At 36.6% G+C, this 22904-nt stretch overlaps 1 protein-coding gene across 3 annotated transcripts in view; it reads right to left on the reverse strand.

Annotated features, from left to right (window-relative positions):
- Positions 1-416: 416 nt before the first annotated feature.
- The window catches only part of SLC26A7 (solute carrier family 26 member 7), a 75613-nt gene continuing 53125 nt past the window's right edge, over positions 417-22904 (reverse strand). For all 3 annotated transcript variants that reach the window (XM_064706526.1, XM_064706527.1, XM_064706529.1), the window contains 8 exons: positions 20269-20375; positions 18063-18129; positions 14268-14384; positions 12498-12546; positions 9761-9861; positions 7298-7352; positions 7105-7208; positions 417-5099 (listed from right to left, as the gene is read on the reverse strand). In XM_064706526.1, the coding sequence (XP_064562596.1) occupies positions 5064-5099; positions 7105-7208; positions 7298-7352; positions 9761-9861; positions 12498-12546; positions 14268-14384; positions 18063-18129; positions 20269-20375 (636 nt within the window). In that variant the 3' untranslated portion in view covers positions 417-5063. The remainder of the gene's footprint in view (positions 5100-7104; positions 7209-7297; positions 7353-9760; positions 9862-12497; positions 12547-14267; positions 14385-18062; positions 18130-20268; positions 20376-22904) is intronic.

The raw sequence follows: 22904 nt of genomic DNA on the forward strand, positions 1-22904 counted from the left end.
GAGGAATTAAAACTTATGAATGTAAGGCAAATTCTCTTTTTTCATTGTTAAGATCTAATACATTTTGAGGTTGGAGAAGGCAGCATATCTCCTAACAAAGTGGCTAGTACAGAATGTAAAAAAAGAGAATTGAAATAATGAGGGCTTTTTCCTCCTTCTACATGCAAATTGTCTCATATTCCAATTTATTTCAGTATAAATTTATTCTTGCATATGCTAATACATGGAATCAGAAAAAGAAAAAATATTTAAATGCATTATAAAACATATGGAAACATACAGATTATGTGATCTTTAGTAAAATCTATCTTAATGATGAAGGCACCATTTAGCATGCACTCTGGAACTGCGCTCCTTCATTTATTTATGAGTTCCTCTAGACAAAGAAAGTATCTTCCAAAAATAGGAATACCACATTTTCAAGGCATACTGTGTATTTTATTTTTGAAACTAGTAAATGTCAAACAGTATTCATACACAGTATTGACACATTAATGTTTTCATTCAACAGTGAAGATACCTTTCCTTGTTACATTATATATTTATGACACACAGAGCTGTCAAATAAATTATGTCAAAGCAGCTACAGCCAGACCTTGTGACACTTGAATCATAGAATCAGGGCAAATAACCTTTAAAATGAAAGACATATGACAAGAATTAGAAACATTTAATTTGCATAAATGTAATGTTAACAGTCTTTTCCTTATTACATATTTTATGCCTAATTTTTAATTGCCTTTATATTCACTCTCTAACATCAGTTTGCTCTCTCTTTTTTTCCTCATTGCTTGCTTTGTTTTGGAATGTGTGAAACAAATTCTGTAAGCGCATATGATCAGATCACCATTTTAATATACTCTGGTTATCAAATCTTAAATGTTGAGAAAAACTCTTTACTCACATGATATACTATTTAAAATGTAGAATAAGTTCCTAAAAATAACTAAAAATTCCTAAACACATCAACTAAATGTATAATCTCTGATAACTTTGGACCACCTCTGCAAAAAAAACATTGTATTTAGGTTCTCCTATGAAGTGCAGAATACACCAAATGTGCAGAATTGAAGCACTGATTTGCAAAAGCTTGGTGACTCATACACACTGAATTTTGCAATATAAAGTCTGAGCATGTAAGTATCCATACAAGAAGCAAAGTGAGTGGTTAGATTTTCAGAATTGCTTACCAAGAGTAGTAAACTCATTAGTTTCATTACTTGAAACCCGTTTGCAAATGAGAGACTTCCTCAAGCCTCTCTGGCAGATGCAGTCTCTCTCTTGCTTTAGAAATCACTGAGGACAGAGAAACTCCACAGTTTGCTCTTACTGCTAACACTGCAGAAGCTCACAGATGTAACCACACTTGATAAAACTTTGCATTATTCTGAAAAGTCCCTAGGGATGTTCAAGCAAACAAGGCTGAAGGTACAAAGATGAATGTCTGCAGCAGCAGGGCACAAATAACTTAACCCCTTATTGTTCCTGACTGTAATTCCCAACTCCATTGGGATAGTGTGGCCAGGCCTGCACAGCCATAAGGACACACAGACTTTGTGCAGGCTCTTTGCTACAGAATGAGTTTGGCTTCCTTGGCCTTTCTGGGTCAGAAGAATAAGTACGGTTTATTGTAATTAAGATATTCTTTTATAATAACAGCAATTGGACTAGATGATGCCTGTTGGTTTCTTTCAAATGTTACTCTATTCTATTTAATTCTATTCCGTTCCAGTAAAGCTAATTGTGATGTTTTGGGTTCCATGTATTTACATAATAATTCTGAGAGCCAGAGGAAAGCCAGTGGACAGTCTGCATAAAAAAGCATTGAGAGAAGGGTAGAAATTGATAGTGGGGATTGCCTCCAAAGCTTAATCCAGAAGTTTTAAGGTGTTTCCTTAAATCCTCACCAAAGAATTAAACAGTTGTCCGTTGAGTCTGTCAGTGGCAAAAACACACCATCAATAGGGATTTGCAAAGAGCAACTCGGGGAAGACATGAAGCAACTCCCTTCCCATCAGCAGACCAACCATGACCTGGCAGTCCACGAGGTCTGATGGCAATGGTCTCCTGGACATTTGAAGGCAGGCCAGGTGCAGTCACATGTTTTAGTAAACTTCAGTAGCTCAGAAGAGTGGGTGGTGGAGAAATGGAAACTGTGTCAGTGGTTTGTAATTTGAAATTTGTTCTTCCAAGTCAATGGTAAAAAAGAAATAATACTCCATCCCCCACTGCTCATAGTTGTATAGAGCAGCTCTGTTTTGACAGAGCTTAAACTCAGTACAGGTATTTTAGAAGAAATTCAAAGGGCAGCTATCTTCACATGCCCCTTAAACACTGTTCTGCTGAGAAACAACTATCCTAAGTGATGCCACTTGCCAGACAGGGTATGTAATTAACAATACATGCTCTCAGAAACAGAAAGTTATGTAGACTAATTATATATAGCAAAATAGATTGCAGAAATATTATCCCAAATCCCAGTGTTGGAAGGTTGGAGCTAATGGGAGATAAATGTTCATCCCTAAACCAGTCATTAAACTGATCAAAAATTATTCCTATTGAAAGCAATAAAAATTAGAAGCTATTTTGATAAGCACTACAAAATTGATTATTAAATGCAAAAGGTTTCTTAAAAGGCTAATACTACAAGGAATTTTAAAAGCATCTGTGTTGTTCCATTTACAAGATCATTCAGAATAAAGTGAAAGTCTCCTGAAAAGTGATGTTATCTTTGCTAAAGACTCTTTTTAACAATTTCATTAATCAACTAATCTATAAATTTTCAGAAAAAACATTCAGCTGACAAAGAACAAATGCTGAACCTAGTAGAAAAGATACCATTTATTCATTTATTCAGTTTGCAGTTAAGTAGAAATCTCCATTCAGCTGTGACATAAAATTGATGCTTCTGTGATTAAAGGACATTGTAAATAGTTTTTAAAGTGTTAATAAATTACTGAAACTGTTTCAAGAAATTATTAATCAAATGTTATAGCCTGTTACTGAGTCCAGTGATGTAATGAGCCATTTGCAGTCAACTATAGCATCTGAAATTAATGTGCTTGGGACAATATACAGAATTTATTTCTCCTGCATATAATGAGTTTCTCACTTATCAGCCTTTTGCATAGTAATTACCAAAGCAGTCTCAAAAGAACTTGTACAGAACATTTCTAGTCCTCTGTGGGACAAAGCAGGGAATAACTACAAGAGTCACTCATAATTGAAAGGGCAAGAAACCCCACGGCTCTCTCCCATTATCATCTACTAGTGTGGAGTGACCAAGACTTGAGGAAAAGCATATCAATGTCTTAACTATGCAGAGATGCAGAAGTCACTCCATGAGCCACTTCATCTCCCACGGGCATCAGCTTTGGGCAGAGAGAGCAGGGAGGGTCCAGACAAGCATACAGATGTAACTGCTGCTGAAAACAGAAGGCTTAGAGCTAGATTTTGCCTATATGTGTCAGCTGCACAAAGCCTCCTTGTACTTCCCTCCTCTCTGTAGTGTAAGATGGCTGTTACAGATGTGCCATATTCATTTATCTATAGCTTCCATAGATTTTTTTAAGTTGGTGAAAAAAACCAAAACCCCCTACTTCTTTTCTCATTTGTTGATTCCTTTTTGCTCAATTCACATTTGACTGCTGGTGTCCACATAAGGGAACAAAGGTAAGAGGAGAAAAATCATACATAGAATCATAGAATGGCCTAGGTTTTAAAGGCCCTAAAGATCATCTGGTTCCATCACCCTGCCAAGTGCAGGGACACCTTCCACTAGAACAAGCTGCTAAAAGCTCCATCCAACCTCACCTTGGACACTTCCAGAGTCAGGGCATCCATAACTTCTCTGGGCAAACTGTTCAGTGCCTCAGCATTGTCACAGTGAAGAATTCTTCTTCTAATATCTAGTCTAAACCTACTGTCTTCCAGTTTGAAGCCATCCCCTTGTCCTATCACCACATGCTCTTGCAAATAGTCTCTCTCCATGTTTCTTGTAGGCTCCCTTCAGGTACTGGAAGGCTTTAATATGTTGCCAAATAACATGATAGCTGTGTGATAGTATGATCAAATACAATTGCTGATAACCCATAAATACAAACCAAGTACTCAACCTGTGAGTTCCACCATCCACTTTGTGTGCTCACACACAGTAAGTATACTGCACATCACATCAGGATTGTGGCTGAAATGTGGCCCACACCTCATGTGCCACTACAGTCACCTTTCAGCTTCCTCAGCTGAAGATTTCAACACCAAACAAATCACAGCTCAAAGTAGAAATGCAGACTGGAAAAAATGTGGAAAAATGCTGGAAAAAAGAGTAAGTTTTGGAAAAATATTACCAGTTTTTCCTCTTCAGACTGAGACTAAAGAATACCTGTGGCTTTGAAAATGTAGCAAACCATAATAGCACAAGAAAACAAATATAGAGGGAGGCAATCCAGTGTTCTTAGTCAACATGTATCTGACTTTTCTGCATAGACTTGTGAGTTCTCCCACTGGTCTGAGCAGGCATTAAAAAGCATACAAAACCAAGTACAAAAAGTGAAAGCATATGATATTTGTGATGCTGTTACTGCAAATAGCTGTACTGAACAGAGGAAAGAGTAAGAACAGCCATTAGAAAATGTATGCATTGGTATATGCCTTGCTGCAGATACTGTATCAATTGTACTCTTTTAAGAATTCATGTCTCTATTCCATACACAAAACTACAGATGAATATTACAACTAATGTTCCAATAGAAGATACTAAATGAATACACCTAACTGGTAAACACAGTACCTTGTGTCTGCTTTCTAATAATTTGTATATAAATGTATATAAAAAATATTTTATAAAACCACTATAGAACAATTGCATAAAAATTCTCTGAGTGATCACAGCTGAAAGATTTTCTCTCTGAAAGGTAGATCTGTCGTTACTGAATGTACTAAATATATATGGTATACAAAAGATCATCTATGAGATCCGCTGGAGAAAAAAGTGAAGGAGAAGCCATGTTGTAGTTCATTTTGAATATGAGCAGATGAAACTCGCTATGCTCAATGGGTGGGCATCACAATTCACTCTGTTCACTGAACTTGCTGTAATTCTAAAATGACAGAAACAGAAAAAAAAGCATTATAATGTTTTCCTAGAATATAAAGTAAAATTAGGATATGAAGGAGTGCTAGCTTGAAAACACCACTAATATTTAAAAAAGTTTTTTGTGATTAAAAAATGTTATTTAAGATTAACTGCATAAAGTAATAGGCAAGTATCCTACCAATTTATAAACATAAAAATGAGAACAACACATTTTCATTGGAGCATGTAGATAAGAATATCTTTTTTGAACAGCAGCAGAGATGAAAATGGACCACAAAGCCCTCTTACCTCTACCTTTCTGACAGTGGAAGACTATTTCCTGCTATATGGGGAAGCTGAAATGTGAATCAGAACAAATCTAACTTTCTGTTAGTCTCCAGCTCCTTCCTCGTATTTTTTTCTATCCTATTCTGCCTATTCTGTCATGTTAACACTGAAGAGTACTACTGACCTCAGCACCTTAAAAAGGCACAGGAGGAGTACATAGACTGGCAGCTACAGTGTGCTGCTGCTATTGCAGTCACCCTGCCTTTTCACTCCTGTCCACCTTATCTTCAGGTGTTCAACACAATGAATACATAAAAATCCCTGAAGCACATGCTGTGAATATTCTGAAGAAGCACCAGCAGTATACGTACACTGTTCATGATTACATTTAAAATTTGAGTTTGCATGTAAGCCTTTCAGACTAAACAGCTAAGCCACTAGGTTTGACTTGCCTAGCAGCTCTGATAGAAACAAGTAATCAGTTCCTTAAAAAGTGCACTTTGAATTTTAACGCCCCCTTTTCATCATGAACATTTGTCCTGGTCTATCCATGTTTCACTTCCATAAAATAGGAATGCTGGTACATAACTATCTTACAAGAATGTTAGGAAAGTTAATAATGTCAATATAAAAAGCAGACATTTTATAACCCACCGATCATTCTAATTCATCTAATCAGACCCAGACAAAATATACAATAGCCAACCCCATTATTTTTGCCCTGCAGTTATCATTTCAACAAATTATTTTTTGTAGGACAACATAATGAAAAATGTTGAAAAGCGCTGAAGAGAACATGTTTTTCTGGTCAATTCACAAGACCAACTATGCCAGCTCACCTTAATCTGGATAAATCAATGGAAAGTGGTTTTGTCCATAGGCAAGTCTGATTTAATTAGTTAAATACAAAGTGAAGAACAAAAGACAAACGACCAAACCACAGACCATGATGAGTTTAATGTCTCTTGGAGAAGGCTCTGAGCCAAGCTCTAGCCAAGTTTGAATCATAAATAAAACCATGGGAAAGCACACTGCTTTTAATGGACACTCACTTGCACTGCCATGACAGTGGAAAAGAATCACATAGTTCAAGAGGAAAGTCCAGGTTTACAATCTTTTTAAAAAGGAATGCAGGAATCATTGAACAAGTAAATAGATGCTCAAGCCTCCCTTCTCCCTCTTGCTCTCTCTTCTACCTTGTGCAATTCCCCTCTTTCCACCAGTGAGCCAACACAACGAGGTACAGTGCAGGGCAGAGACAAAATTTCTAACTCAAACCAAACCAGCTGGGGATCCAGAACCGTTTCAGTCCGACCAGTGCTCTGATGTGTGAAGAGCTTCAAGCATCCCAGGCTGAGAAACAGGAGTGTTGTTTCAGTAATGCAGAAGAGGCTGTGAGTTAATTTGTCTCACTGAGGGGCCGTGTTAGGTGTTTCTAGATGACATAAATCTTTCCAGTGGAGAATGAGCCCAGATTAAAGCACCACAACACAGCTCCTCTGGATCTATCATAGAAGATGGAGATGTTGTTGCAAAAGTAGATGTGGTGATGGGAAGAGAGTGCTAGCAGCAAAAAATGGAAAACTGCATTTCTCAGCCTGAGGACTAGTTGTAGATTACAGATAAAAGATTTCTACATAAAAGGTTCACTGGGTGAGTAATACTTTCCCAGACTTTAACAAATTGCTGTGAGCATCCAAGAAGCCCTCCAGGCTTCACCTACTCCTGCTTGTAAGTCTTACCCTGTGAATCGGAATGGCATCAATTGCTGAAGAAATAGATTCAAAAAATACAGGATTTTCAGAGTCAAGATTTCCACCATACTGCATTGCTTTTATCAAGGAACCTGCAGTAAAACAAACACATGAGCACTGAGAAGATGGTGAAGATATATAAACCATCATGCTAAAATTTTTACTGTAAGCTGATACTTGCCTTTGCAGTGTGCTAGCAACACATCGATGTATCTGTTTTTACAGTCCACGTAAATCTATGTTTGAAGACAAGAAATTAAGAAAAAAAAACTGTTTAAAATACCAACAGGGAAGAAAGTTCTCAAAAAGCCCACATTCAAGGTAGGCAGAGCCCGGAGCACTGCTGCAGCAGCTGTACTGCCAGCAGCCACCAGAGCGAGCCCTTCTATAATGCAAACATCACCAAGCCACATTTATTTCCTGTCACTGCTTCACAGTATTCTACAGCTCTGCTGAGAATTAAAACTGAATTTGAGTAATAATTTTGCAGTTTCTGACTGTATTTTTTAGGGGTATTATTTCCACTTATCTTTTTTCAGTCCTTACCATATGCTTACTTCCAGTCCACACAGACAGGACTCAGACCTAGGAAACTTTGAGACTTATATCAAAAAAGCACCACAGTTATCATGCTGCATTGAGCAGTAAGTTGTTCTTTATTATTTCTTTGAAAATGTTCAGCTCCCCAGAGACAAAATATTAATAAGATAGAAAACAAAATCAAACCAAAACAAAACCGGAAAAAAAGGTGAAAATAACTCTAAAAGCAGAGTAGGGAATTCTCCTGCCAAATGAGGAATATCCTAAGCAGTTACTGCTTCAAAAAATGTTTAAATAATCCTTGTGAAGTAGAAAAATTCTGGGAGGAGATTCAGTGAAAATCCCATCAGAATATTCTATTTTTAAAATAGAGCAAAAATCTTACTCAGTTCAAAAATCCTCCATCTCTGACATCAGCGATGATATTTTGGGAAGGAGTGTAACAAGGACATGTTGAGTGTGGTCGTCTCAGTAGGAGGAGGAGCAACTTGGTTTTGGACCAACCATTTATCCAGAGGCTGCACTACCAACCTGTGCACTTCACAGCCCATCCAGACTTACCTCTCACAAATTTGTCAAACACATCTTTGACATAATTTGTAACTTGGAGGTCTCTAAGACCTTTTGAAAATCAGTTTCACAAATTTTTAAACGAATACAATATTGAATGCTCAATATTTCAAATGGATATTAGACTATTAGTGACTATTGTTCAACAATTAACAGTCCTATGTGATCTGAGTTCAGACCAGAGCAATACAGGTCAGTTTCTATTTATGATGAACTCTTCCCAGTACTAAAGGATAGGAAAAGTACTGATAGGTAATAGCTAATAGTCACTCTCACTAACCCTATTTTTCCAGTTTTCTTTTTCATTATATCCCTGCCTGTATGTGTAGTTTTAATTTAAAATATTTTAAGGCAACATTTGCTTCACTGTGCAATCACTGCAGTAAATTGAGAAAATTGTTAGGGCAACAAGAGGTCTGGGCCAAGACCCAAGTTCAGATCTAGCCCTTTATCTCACTCAGAAAAATTATGCAAACCAAGTCTTCCATACCCACTTAATGCTGCACTCACTACACAACTTTCAAACTCCAGATCTGATGGAAGTGTAAGAAACAGCTTTGAACATAATTTTTTATCTGCTATATAGAACTACTTGTTATGTGAAACTATAGACTCATAGACTTGTTTCGGTTGGAGAGGACCTTTAAGATCATCAAGTCCAAGCAGTGACTTGGCATTGCCAAGTCCACCACTAACCCATGTCTTTCCATCCACTCTGCCCCACCTGTGGCACCACCTGGGGCTGCTGTGACCTGAGTGCAGGACCCAGCACTTTGCCTGGCTGACACTCACACATCTGGCCTTGGGCCATTGATCCAGCCTGCCCAGACCCCTCGGCAGAGCCTTCCTGCCCCCCAGCAGATCAACACTCCCACCCAGCTTGGTCTCTTCTGCAAACTGACTGATGGTGTACTCGATCACCTTGTCCAAATCACCACCAAAAATATTAAACAGGACTGGCCCCAAGGGAGCACCAGTTATGGCCAGCCACCATCTGGACATGGTTCCATTCACCACAGTAACCAGTGACTGCTGGGTTTATTCTTCTGGGAGCATATTGGAACTCCTGCACTGCCTGAACCCAGTCTGCCCACAGGAGAAAGGATGGAGATCATGTTTTGACCTCTGGCTTAGCAGACAGTAGAATACACAGAAAATCACAGAATTAAAGCTGAAATTTTAAAGCAGTAAATTTACTCATCTCTACAACTGACATGGCAGGGTCAAATATGATGAAACACCAACTTTAAAAAAAGGGAAAAGTTCCAAAACTCCTTTTCATTACATATAGATACATAGATTTTCTCTGTTACCCAATAGAATATTAGATTAGCATAGGTTCTCTCTGTTACCCAATAAAAATATTTTAATGTAATTTTTTGTATATAAACACAGTACAATTTAATACCAAATCTCTGTTCATCTTTTCTATAGGTGAAAGATTTATCCAGTGACATAGGTGGAGTGACTAGTAGTTGGCCCCAATAACTCACATGTATAATTATATACAGAATGTTTCTAGTGTCATGAATACCTGAAGAAGCACGGAGACTCCAGTGTAGTCAAAGAAATTCAGTCCACTGCAGTCTAATATCAAAACATGTCTGTCACTGTGACACGGCTGCACCAACTCACCTACACATTTGATAAATGAAAACCTTTAATTAAAAGCAGAATACTCAAGAAATGGGTATAAGAATGATGATATCTCAACAAAATAAGCCCAAACTATCACAATAAAATTGTCATTGTTATGTGCTGGGGTACCAGGAAAGCAAGTGCCATATTTTAGAAGAACAAATGAAGAACCTTTAGGGCAATGGAAAGAAGTGATGACAGACAGAATATATTAATGGTGATGTTTTAGGCAGCAATAGTGTCTCAAGAATTAAGCAGTTGCTTCTTTAGACTTTAATTTCTCATTGAGTTGGCTTCTTTGGAAGATTTTTCATGGTATACAAAGACAATATATCTTTTTTTTTTTAAATTCTGATGTGACACTGATTTTCATAGGCCCTAAACACCTGCCTATGGCTTAACTTAATATTCACCCATAAGGAAGAAATAGATCTAAAGTGGAGTGTTTAATTTTCCCAAGGCTTTACTATGCTGGTTGTTGACTGGGTAATTTTTTAATACACAACTACGCATTCATGCTGGAGAAGAAAATTGTGTTGGCAAGATTAGCAAAATTCTTATATTCATTCTTCAACCTCAGGCCATCTTGTGTTTAATCAAAACATACTCTGTTCTAAACGCATCCTGAGCTAGCACACAGATAAATGATTCCTGGCTTTCATAAAGTGAAAACTAGAAAATACTGCACATCTTATTTACATTGTTCTGTGAACAAATGTTTGTTCACAATGCACGCAACTGAAAAAAAAAATGAAGGAAAGCAATTCTGATTGTAAAGATGAGTTAAGCTGAATGGCTTTGGCAGAGCAGAGGTAAAGATTTTAAACTATTGAGGAGACTTGGAATTTTCCCATGATGCAAATTTGTAATGATGGTAATTCCTTTCTGATAGTAGTCTGAGAGCAAAGACTTTTGGACTTGCATGTCCAGACATTTACTGTCTCTGTTCTGTGCAATGTGCATGAATAGATACATACAAACAAAAAGATAGGATTTTAGAGGGAACCTCCTGAAAATTACTGTGATAGAAACACAGGAGGGGTTCATGTGATCTCCCAGGCTCAGTGTAATAATTCCCTGCTGCATCCTGAATTGCAATAGAGGCTTTCTGGCTTCTAAATGGGGTGGTAGGTAAAGACCTACACCCTCTTTGGATCAGTGGCATGAGCCAGAACAGCTGTTTCACTTGGTGCTGATAGAGACAGTATTCCCCAAAGGGATAAAGGGAAGATTCTGATGAAAGCATACATTTTTTCCCATGTTTTCCTGGATAACTGCCATAAAGCTTAAGGATTGTGTCCTCATGCTCCCATCCTTGAAAATTTAAGCTCAGCATTTTGGTTTTGTTTTTGAAGGGATTTTTCTTTTTTCTCTGTTTGTTGTTGAAAAGACCCTATGAAGAATCACCATAGACTGGTTGATATAAGTAATGACAACATTTAAGTCCTCAAGGCAGGTCTTAGGCATTCAGAAAAGAGGTCTTGTGCTTTCTGTCACTTTTGTATATGACAAACCAGTTCATCTTCAAGATGACTGAAATATGTACTGGTAAGATCTCAAAAATAATATTTTACAATATAGTCAATAAAATACAATATCATCTTCAATAACCCATTTCATAGGTTGCTATACTACAGCAAAGCACTTTGTCACCCCTAAGTTAACTAAACATTGTAGTACCATAAAAATGTCCTGAGTCTAGTTAACAAATGCAAACATTCAGATAACAGCCTCCAAATCAGGTTTTCTACTGTGGCTTTAATGCTTATAAGGGTTTTAAATAAACACTGTTTTAATTCTATCCACAATGAAATCATCTGTATGAAGTATCCACTGCAAAAGGTTGCTGCAGCTCTCCCATGGGAATGTATGTGCTCTGGTTTGATTTAAGTGCTACAAAATGTGGAAAGAGTGGAGTTTCCAGCTTAATCCTTAATTGAAAGGAAAGCTCTAGGAGTTTTTATTATATATTGTATTGATATACTGTATAATATTGGTGGTTATCGTGTCAGTAACAATTCAGTTGACATTTTCTGAGATTTCCTCCTATGTGGCATTAAAGATCCCAAAGATTTTACATGGTTCTAATCTTACTTTTACTTTTTCATATGAATATACTCTGCATGCAAAAAAAAACCCAAGACCAGAGCTTAGCAAAACAGTCTCTTCAGCCTGGTCTGAAGATGAGTCCAGGCAACAGTACGGGAAGGGTTTCCCCACTATGTACCTGTCTCTTTACACACACACTCATTCCAGTGCAGTAAACAGGGACACAGAATCAGAGGGTGGGCTGGGTTGGAAGGGACCTTAAATCATCCTGTTCCAACCCATGTGTGATGGGCAATGAGACTTCCAATAGAAGGGTCCACTCCCATAAAAAAGGCATTTTCAAGGGGTTCCCTGCTTTTGAAATCTTAAAATGTCTGTCAAAACCAGAATGAATTACAGGACTTATTAGGCCAAGGTTAGCATAATTTAATTTATCATTCATGCTTCATTGAATGTTTGGTCTAACTGAAAATATTTATTTCCTCAGAACTTGTGTGCACCTAGAAATATATAGAAAAATGTGGAACTATTTTGCACACTTACATCCATCTTGTTTTAACACCATTTGTAGGTAACAAACTCACCATGGCAACTTCCATTGGAAAATGAACAGAGCAATGTGTTCTGCTCACACTGAAATAAAAGCAGCACATTATTAACATATCAAGGAAAACCAGTCCATTGCACAGTGAAGAGAGAAAATCAATGCAATACATAAGAATTCTGTTTCTCAGTACCAACGTTAACTCATTCTCTCCAAAATCATGCCCTATGCAATAGCCTGTTGTATGTATAATATTTTCTGGTATAACTTTAGAAGAATGCTGAGATACATACTCAAACTGATATTTTCATTTCTTTTTAGCTGGCTCAACCTCTGTCAAGCTTGGATTCACTAGAAAGCATATTTTGGAAACAATGCTTTTGGAAAGTGGGGGGTGGTTAAGAAGTGGTCAAAAGATGGGAAAAATGTTCTTGACAAGAAAAATTCTTGGCAGTGATTTTATAAGATTAACTTTTGATTAATTTTCTACTTGCTGCAATCTCATTTGCTATGCTAATATTTTAGTAAGAACATTTTTGATGTGTAAATTTATTAAAAAATTACATTCATCTCAACAATTTTTATAATGGTTATTTCAATATGCAAGTTCTCATAGAAACATGAGTTAAAACCAGAAACAGAGAACAGAAACAAAAGTGAAACGGCATTTTTTCACACCCATTATGTGCTACAGAAAGACATTTACTCAAGAAAAAAAATTTATAAAAAAGCACAGTGTTTCAGACAGCTGTACTGCTGAGTACCTTACAGAAGAGACAAAGGGTAAAATCTCCTTTATAAGTAATGTACAAATTAACTTATTGAATTGACTCAAATTAATTCCATGTAAACCCTAAGTAATTTCTCTCTGTTTGGAGGCTTTTTATCATACTAATCCAAATCAGTCAGCCTAGAAAAGCCAAGGGAAAAAGGCATCACATTTTCTGAGCTGAATTTCCACCCATCTAAGTACATATGAGTAGCACAACTCTTTGACAGGGGACAGCATAGGTGGTTAAGACATGTTGCTGCCTTAACAACCCATCTAAGACACAGCTTGGATTTTCTCAGCCCAATTTGACAAAATGGATGAAATTGTCTACAGTAAGCATTGTATCATATTGGAATGTCTTCATGGCACTGATAGAAAAATGATAATTTATCTTTTCCCTTTTAGGAAGTGTTGCAGGAAGTTGCAGTAGTTATGTGCAGATGAACTTGGAAAAATACTATACTTACAGGGATATTCTGCAAAAATGTGATATACCTAATTTGTATACTGTTTATTTTTCTAATACAATCAGTGCAAAAGAGGAAAAAGAAGCAATACCATTGATAAAATGTAGCCACTTTCTTCCTAATTCTCCCAAAATTATTTATAGTTAGAAATGAAGTGTCCATCTCTCAGGGATTTATCTCCAGGAAAAAAAAAATCACATTTTATTCAAGCACATTTTTAGCTACTCATTGTCTTTCTAAAATCCCAGCCTTATATCAGATGAGATTATGTAAGTTCTTCTAGAAATTTTTGAGTTTTGGATAAGTGCTTTAATGTCTCTTACAGGACCATAAGCAGAAATAGAAGGGATATTATTTTCAAGTAATACAAAAATAGTCCATATTGAATCTGATTAAGATTAGAATTAGCTTTATTCTAAATGAATAATTTCAAATGTTGCTTCTTTATACCTGTTTCAGTATCTGATTGCATTCTCTAAGAAATGCAAGGAAGGCAAACACAATCTTCAAGCTAGTCATGGTGATTACTGAAGTGTAAAGCACATCCCACCTTGTTTACAATATCACATACCTGGCTGCTCATGCCATCCTTCTGGATTATCTTTAACAGGTCAGCGTGAAATTTTCTGGCATTCAAAAAGACTAACGGGCTGTTGACTGAAACTATTTTTACCTGTTTTAGTGATTCCTGGGGAATGAAATAAACATAATGCTGAAAAGTTCATCTTGGATTTGGAGAACAAACCCCGGACTCATTTCTTTCAAAAACCTGAAAATACCTGTGAAATAACTTAGGAGGAGCTTTGGATTGTGAAAATGATTTAACAGATAATTATATTGATTAGCCTTCACACATAACTGAAGTAAGAATGGAAACACAAGTAATATATAATGAAAATTATCTATAATACTATTTAGTGTGAAAACAAGCACACACATTATGAGGCATAATACTAAGAACTATTAGCTAACAATTATAATAGCATTATTTCAGTTGGTGTGATTCCCAAGCATAGACAGGGTAACATTTGCAGACAGGGAATATATTTTATTAGACAAACGCATCTTGTAAAAAGTACACAAGGATTTAGGGCAAACACTGCAGGTGGTTTGGGGAAAGCTGGCAATATTCATCTTGCTCATCTGAAGATGACCTTAGTACAGAGACAGTTCTACATGAAAATATTTAATGGATACAGATCAACCTTGAGTGGCACATTTAAAGCTTTACCAGCACATTTATACCACCAACACAATAATCTTCACAACTCTCCATTGCCCTTGAACCTGTCTCTGCACTTCACTAAATAAGCTACAACGAGCTTACCAGCACCTTCAGTCAGACTGTGTAGCTCAAAACATAAATGTTATACAGCAGAACAATTTTGGAAGGACACCAGATGATGTTCCAAAACCCTCAGGTACAAGTGGCAGACATTTTGCACAAAACAAGTGTTATTTCTCTCACTCTCAAGGTGTACATATAAAAAATCGTCAAAAGCCAGTAAGAAAAATAATATTTATATATATATATATATATATATATATATAGGACAGCAGTAAGACATGCTTAAAGACTGGTTTTGTAGGGGAACTTCTGTAGAAGTTGCTTCTATTGAACTCCCAATCTTCCACAGGTTGTGTGACAATGGAAGCAAAAATCAAGAATTTGCAAGAGAATAAAGGTCAAAAAATACTCTCTTTCTTCCTAACAAAAATCATGTAACAACGTCACAGTCAAACACAAGTAAGTGGAGCTGACACGGACCATTTTTTAGGTAGTTAAAAATTGTTCAGGATTGCATTGAAGATATTCAGTTTTCCCAACAGACTTTCAAGCAAAACAGAAATGGAACCACAAACCACATAAACTATCTCCTTATTGTAGAATGCTATTCAGACTTCTGGGAATGAGATGATCTCTCAGACACCACCACAGTGACCATGAAATAAAGGAAACATTTCAAACATCCCAACTGAGGCAAGGAACCCCAGACTCTGTGTAGGGACTTTGCGCAATTAACCTATGGATGTGATTGCAGAAAATACCACAAATGAGTTTTGCCGCAGTCAGATATGTGGCAAAACTCAACTGGCAGTTAAAATGTATCTGTTTGTATGGAATAGAGCTCTAAACTGAGGGCAAAACAAAGCATGGTATATGCTTGAATGGAGAAATGCTCTGACATCCCACAGATTCCCACAAAAATGGTGCTATAGACAGCTTGGTGTAGAGACAAGTGGACACTTCAGTGCCATGGCAAAGTAGAAGATAAAAGATAAAAAAGGAAGACTGATGTGCAAAGATCAAATCCTGTGATGATCAAGCTTCCATAAGTACAAAGTCCAAAACTTGAAAGGCTCTGATCATAAGGTCAGATCAAGCAAATGGCAGACTTAGGTATAATTTTTGTCCAGAATGGACAAGGTCAACTGGACCTAAATTAGACCAGCCAGGTTTAATTTAGCTCTGGTTTGACTCTTTTTTGACAAGAACTGTTCAGAAGAAACCAAAACTTCCTCTTTGTTGTGTCCTTGCTAAGAAAGCAGGAAATTTATATCAGGTGTCTGTTCCTGCCACCCCTCGGAAGGCCCGGAGCGATTCCCCTGCACACTCTGCTCGGGTGCGAGTTCAGTGCCAGCGAACGCCTGGGATGAAATGTGTTTCACATAACCTTCTAAATTCCCTTTGATTTTTTCCACATTAAAGTGTCTTTTCTCTTATTGATGAAATAACCCCTATAAATCCTTAATGGCAGGGTAGATCATTAAGCTTGCATATTTTCATGTTTAAAAGTCCTGTTGTTTATGTTTAATCTGTTACTTACCAGGGAAACTTGGATCAGTCTAACATTCATACATTAAAAATTACCCTAAATGACTGCTGCAACCCAGTGACTCTAAATTCAATTAAAGGCATATTTTCCTTCTTTGTTTTGTGTAATAGCTCTTGAGCAATTTGCGTCTCTAACATAATGTTATTTTCCCCACTGTCTGCAGACACTAGTTTGTTATTAGGTTACTGGCGTTAATCTTACTGAATTAGGGGGAAAAAAAGCAGGGGACCAGCTTTTTTAAGCCTTTTAAAAAAAAAATGTATAGGCATTTGTACAAAGTGCTTCATGGACCGATATGAAAAATAGCAGGCAAATCAAATTTTTGTTACCCATCTCTGACAAAGTTACTCCAACATTTTTATTAAGAATGAAAAGTAATATAATAATTGACAGCTGATCCAGCCTCAACAACAGTGTTTTTCATTCACATTTCAGAGTCCTCCCCATTCTTATGTACCTTTCACATTCCAACGTTTGCCAGCCTGCCAAAACAGTAAATGCCCTTGAGTCCTTGGAAGTTCAGATTTTTAGCCCAAGATAGCTTTGATGGAAGACATTTGCCAGAAATAATAAATTCTTTACAGAAGATCTGCTTAATGGTGAAGCACTAACTGCTGAGCATGTAGTTTACTGATACACAAGACTCTCCATCAGCACTAAGGGAAAAAGCACAAAGAAGGGAAAGAGAAACTGCCACAGCGGAAAAGGCAGGATGTCCTGGTGATGGGGCTCTCTGCTGAGAGGACACATGGTTCTACTTCTCTCTTGGCTGCTGACCTACCATTTCATCTTGGAGGAGGGAGTTCACCTCTCTGGGTCATTACCCTTCTCTCCTTACCACAGACCTGAGCAAAAAGCAACTTTGATGATAATTGCAATGAAAATAACCAAAGAATCTGACTGGTTGGTTTAAGCTTTTAAGAAGCCAGATTTAAAAGGCACAGTCTTTAGGAGAGATTCTTCCACCCATTTTTCATGTACACAGGGTGATGAAATTTGCGAAGCAGTCTGTAACCAATTTGTGGTGCTGCCCCTCTTTGCCCAGCCTTGTGGTGTCCTCTGGGACAATCTGGTCACGAGGGGTTAGGGAGAGAAATGGTTTCAGAAAAGAGATTGGGGATGATAAAAATACCAAAGGGCTTTTAGGAAAACTGATAATAATGCAGAGACTGCTATTGTCTGCTCAGATTGCCCTTGCCGTTCCTGGCAAGATATTTACTTAAATTTAGGAATTAGGAAACACTGAGAAAGAGCAATTCATAACTATAAATGACAAATAAACTAAGATAGATAAATCTAAGAGGACTTGCCTAACTTCACTTTGCAGACAAGCAGAACCACCATGAAAATATTCCAGTGATGGCCAACTATAATATTATTATATTATCCTGGCTTTAGATTTCAAGTGGTCATATCATAAAAGCATTCCCTTGACTCCCCGATTATGATCTAGTAACTAACTAGAGAAAGCAAACAAATCTGAATTAGTGAAACACACACACAGAAAGTTAAAAAAGAAATTAACTTACACAATTATCTTCTACTTTGTATTTGTATTCCACCTCTTTCATATTTTTCAAATTCAGTGTCTTTGCTCTGTGATCAATAGATAGAGAAAAATCTGTACAGTTAATCATTAGTAGTCTTGAACAGAAACAAAAAGACACACACCCCAAGCTACAGCATAGCAATTTAAAGGTCCAAAAATGCAATCTGGGAGTATTCTTGTTATTACAGACCTTTTCTTTTCTGATAATCATCCTCTTAAACAGTAAAAAGCTCATTTTAGAATTGTGAGATCACTTTGAAAATATGAATAATTAAATTATTTTGTGAAGAATATCTTAATCTTAATTTTTGTTTGCTGGCCAGAGTTACTTTCAAGTCAAGGTAGCTCATATATAATCTATATCTTCAAAAGTAAAGAAGTTTAATTAATTTTTTTTACCTGCAAAGATCATATTGTAAGGAAAGGGAAAATAAATATGTATAATAGTTGTGGGTCATGCAAAACAAAGATATTTAATTTGTCATTGAAATTGACACATCTTTACATGATGAAGCAGAACATTGCATTCTAGCTATCAAAATGGGGGACTTACTGGAAAGCACCAGTATTCTTATGCTCTCTACAGAGAGAAAAGAGAAAAATCCCTTGGAAAAGGAGCTCAGTGTTAGAATCTTCTGATTCAACATGTCATTTACAGGAACACATTTAACTGGAACTATCTATCCTCTGAGACAGATGCACCAATATACCAGGAGCATTTGCAGGTATTGGGGCCAGATAAATGAGCCTTGCAAACATCAGCTGTTCTCTCATCTCGGCATAAATGAAGCTGTAGCTGCTGATGCTTTTAATACAGTCTGATACATAACATGTACCACATCCAGCACTCTGACATCTGAACAGAAACTTTACAATAAATAATCTATGGTATTTTCCTTGCTTCGCTTCTGCTAACACTTCTGCTCATGATTGCATGGCTTACTACACATTATCTCGTTAACCCCATCTGTGCCCTGCCAGCTTTAGGGCTGCTGCCTTGTTCAATGCCTTTAGATGGTGTGGACAATCATGTGCAGCTTTACTGAACACAGAGATCAGCAAGAAGAGTCTTATTTACATTAATAAGTGCAGGTTCAGACTGAGGTCTCCTCCACATCTGGCTCTTTCTGTTAAATATCCATCACTTTCTGCTTTTGGAGAGCCTTTAACATCCAGGCTCAGGACAAAAACAGCATGAAAGCTTGCCTTTTGCTTTACTACAGAATTTACCAAAATTTTAGTTTGCTGAGTAGCACAATGTTATCACAAATGTATCAGTTAATTCAAGCAGAAGCAATCTCCCATTATTTTAAACTGCCTTGAAATTTTGAACTATTTTCATGCTGGTTCTTTAACTTATTCTATGAGAATAAAGCTGTGCACAAATGTCTAACACCATTAACTTTAACAAGCATATAATCGAGCTGTCTATATTGTGCTTAATTTCACTGGGATTAAATGTTCATGCAAACAACTGCATGCAAGCAGCAAGTCATTTCCAGGACTGGTGAGCTGTGGATTAATTTTGTAGCACAAATCAATCATGAACCTCAGCTATATTTCCCTTTACTCATGATCCAAAGTAGCAACTATAATATATTAATAAAAAATTTTAAAAAAACAACAAACAAACAAAAAAACCCCAAACTTCTGATGGCTCTAGTTTATTTGTCTTGACTTTTCTAAGTTGTGCACAAAACTTACACATTTTGCTAGACATTAGAATAGTTGTACAGTTATGTTTCATTAATCTGTATTAGCAGTGCAATTATCAGCTACCCATTCCTGTGCAACATAGTGCCTAGGAGTTTATAAAGGCTCTTAGTTATAAAGCTTGCCAAACACACTTTTTTCTTAAAGAGCAAATAAATATCTAATGGAAAAAAATATTAGTAATCTTCCAGTTGATTTTATGCTACCTTCACTTAATGAATCCTACAGATGTGTAATAATAAGAGAAATCACAAAACAATGCCATTTTATAAAATGTTTTAGAGATTCCTTAGTCTACGGTAAATGACAGATGTGACTTTTAAATTGTCTTATCTTGCAATTTTCTGCAACTAAAAACCTGAAGTTTAGTTGTTAAATTTAGTATACCGTATGTCTATCCTGACTGTGAAGAAATATGCAGAAGGAATACATAATGAGGTGCTAGTGGAACATTTCAACAAATTGTTTCTTACCTGGGAAAGCGGAAAATCACGATTGCTATAGTGCACACAACGCCATACAACAGTCCCACGTTAGCAGCAAAGCATATTGTAAACACATAGGTACTAACCCAGATGCTCTTTAAGGAGGGGAGCAAAAAGAAGTGATTAGTTTCAAATTTTATAGCAATGTGCATTTTATGAATCAGAAATAAAGATTTTTAAAACTAAGCTAGTTTCTCAGATGTGAACATTTGAATCTTTGAACTGGCAAATACTGAAGACTGAATTAGCAATTAAAGTAATGCCTCCCCACGGGGAACCACATGCAGCATGGCACAACTCTTCCCATTGCTCACAGAGGTTCCTTCCAGGGTTACTCAAAATAGCATTTGTACTTCTGCTAACAGCTTAAGTCAGAATCAACTCAGTTGTTTCGGAAACCTGTGTTTTTTTTTTTACATTGCAAATTCTCATCACCTTCTTCGCTGCATAGATTTTAAATCCTCCTTTCCTTTCCCATAAAGAGGTGCCCTAATGAGGTCACACACAGAGACCTTTTCTTCCACTAATCATACAAGTGGGAATTATGATTGGCAAGGAGGCTGATTAAAAGTGGCATTTGTCAGAGTACAGCTGACTAAAACAACTCTATTACAAATAAAAATTACTGGGGAATTAATTCCTTCCAATGGAAATGGTGAGATTTCATATTACCTCCCCATCTTTCAATGTTTGATTACTAAAACTTTGGATTAATTTTAAATGCAAATTTAAAAAATACTCAGAAGCATATCTGAAACTAAGGTCACTTTAAAAAGAAATTTTAAAAAACTTTACAAAACTTTCACATTTCAATTTTTCCTTAATTATTTTCTTACCAGAAATGACCACTTTTCTTTCCATACTACAATGATGTGTACAACCAAGAGACATGCAGATTTTACAATTAAAAGAAAAGTACGAATTACTCGATTTCTTATAGCAACCTAATTGGTATAATAAAGCACATCTTTCTTTCCTTGAGGGAGCCTTAAGCCAAGATTGCCATCTAATCTTTATATAAAAAGTGTTAAAAAATACTGGAAAGTATTTCATTTCTCTGGATATACTGATCCCCACAGGTGCCTGTTTTAAGAATTACAGAGCTGCTTGTTCATGCTTGCACAATAACAGATCACATTACAATGGCACAGTCATTTTGAAGATTATCTTTTCTGTTTCCTTCACTTAACTCACGAAAGCCAGAAACAATAGAATACTTTCAGCCCAAGCACAGGGATTTTGCTTGAGCAGATTTCAGAACTGTTATTTTATGAATTATTAAGTGTAATTCATACCATGCTAACTTGTGCTTCACAGAGGACAGAATGTTACGTGACTGTTGAGAAACCTTTTCCCCCCTCATCTTCAAGATTCCTAACTACTGCAAAAGACTTTTCAGTTTCTTCAACAGGAGGGCTGCTAGGTAAGGAGGTGGCTCATCCTCTGAAACTGTCCTTAATCACGAGCTGTATTTTGACATGACATCTTATATGAAGTGTTGTGCATATATTTGCAAAGACCACCTTTATGAACAGCAGATATTGAGGTCTGATTAATGAATAAGAAAGTAATGCTAAGATTTATAAATCCAACATACATTTATAAAGAAGCTCACCTAAGTCTAACAGAACTACTGAAAACCTGAAAATCAGTGAGATCAAGAATTAGACTATCTTATTAATAAGGCTGAACCCTTGACAGCACCTGAATCCACTCCAGTGCAATCCAGTTCAGCTGCAGACCTGAACCTCATCACATCTGACTAAATCACTACTGCAGACCTGCAAACTTCTTATGTCTCAGAAGAAAACAGCATAAAAACACAATACAAAGTCTGCATAGGAAGAATCAAAGCCACAAATGTTTAAGTACTGCTGACTACTGAGATAGTTAGTTAAGTGCCTCTCCAGCAGCTCAGTACTTTACATCTTAACTGTATTCAGAGGCTGCCATTGTTGTAGAGGCTGGGCCAAAACTCATACTCTCATTAATCAACCACTCTTTCAGTGCTTTATATTGGCCTGGAAGCAGTTCTTCTTTAATTAGGGTAGCATCAAACTTGTAGAAAGAAGTTATGTTGATCTGATAAACTTCTTTATTAATTAATGGCTTATTGCAAAGTTCAACATAGAAGTGATAAAAATATCAAAGTTATCCTTGGCAGCTTACTTCAATATGGTTATTGCATACTCCAGGACAGATAGAATCTATTCAGTCTTCAGATCTTAGCAACAATGTGTTATAGGCACATGCTAATATCAAAAACCAAAACAAAATCCACCTTCAAAGTACTGTACTAATTTAAAGAAAAACTCTAAAGAGGGAGGGGAGAAAAGAAACAAGCAGAAGAAATAGATTTCTGTCAACTCCTGTATGTACCAGAAAGTATCAGAAGCACTGAGAGGTACAGTGACTGTGTATAGCAGCTGCCTCCTCTAGACTTTCCATTTCATAGAGTCTAATTATCCACCATTGATGACAGTCTAAAATCTGCATTTGGTAGGAAAAAAAATCATATAAACAAGTTGCAGAATACTTTCTGAACCTAGAGCTAAACAATGCAATGCTAAGGTATGGTGATAATAAATGTTTAGGTACCAGTTTAAAAGCAGATTATGCACTTG

Source organism: Zonotrichia leucophrys, chromosome 2 (assembly GCF_028769735.1).
Source record: "Zonotrichia leucophrys gambelii isolate GWCS_2022_RI chromosome 2, RI_Zleu_2.0, whole genome shotgun sequence".
NCBI classification, from domain to species: domain Eukaryota; kingdom Metazoa; phylum Chordata; class Aves; order Passeriformes; family Passerellidae; genus Zonotrichia; species Zonotrichia leucophrys.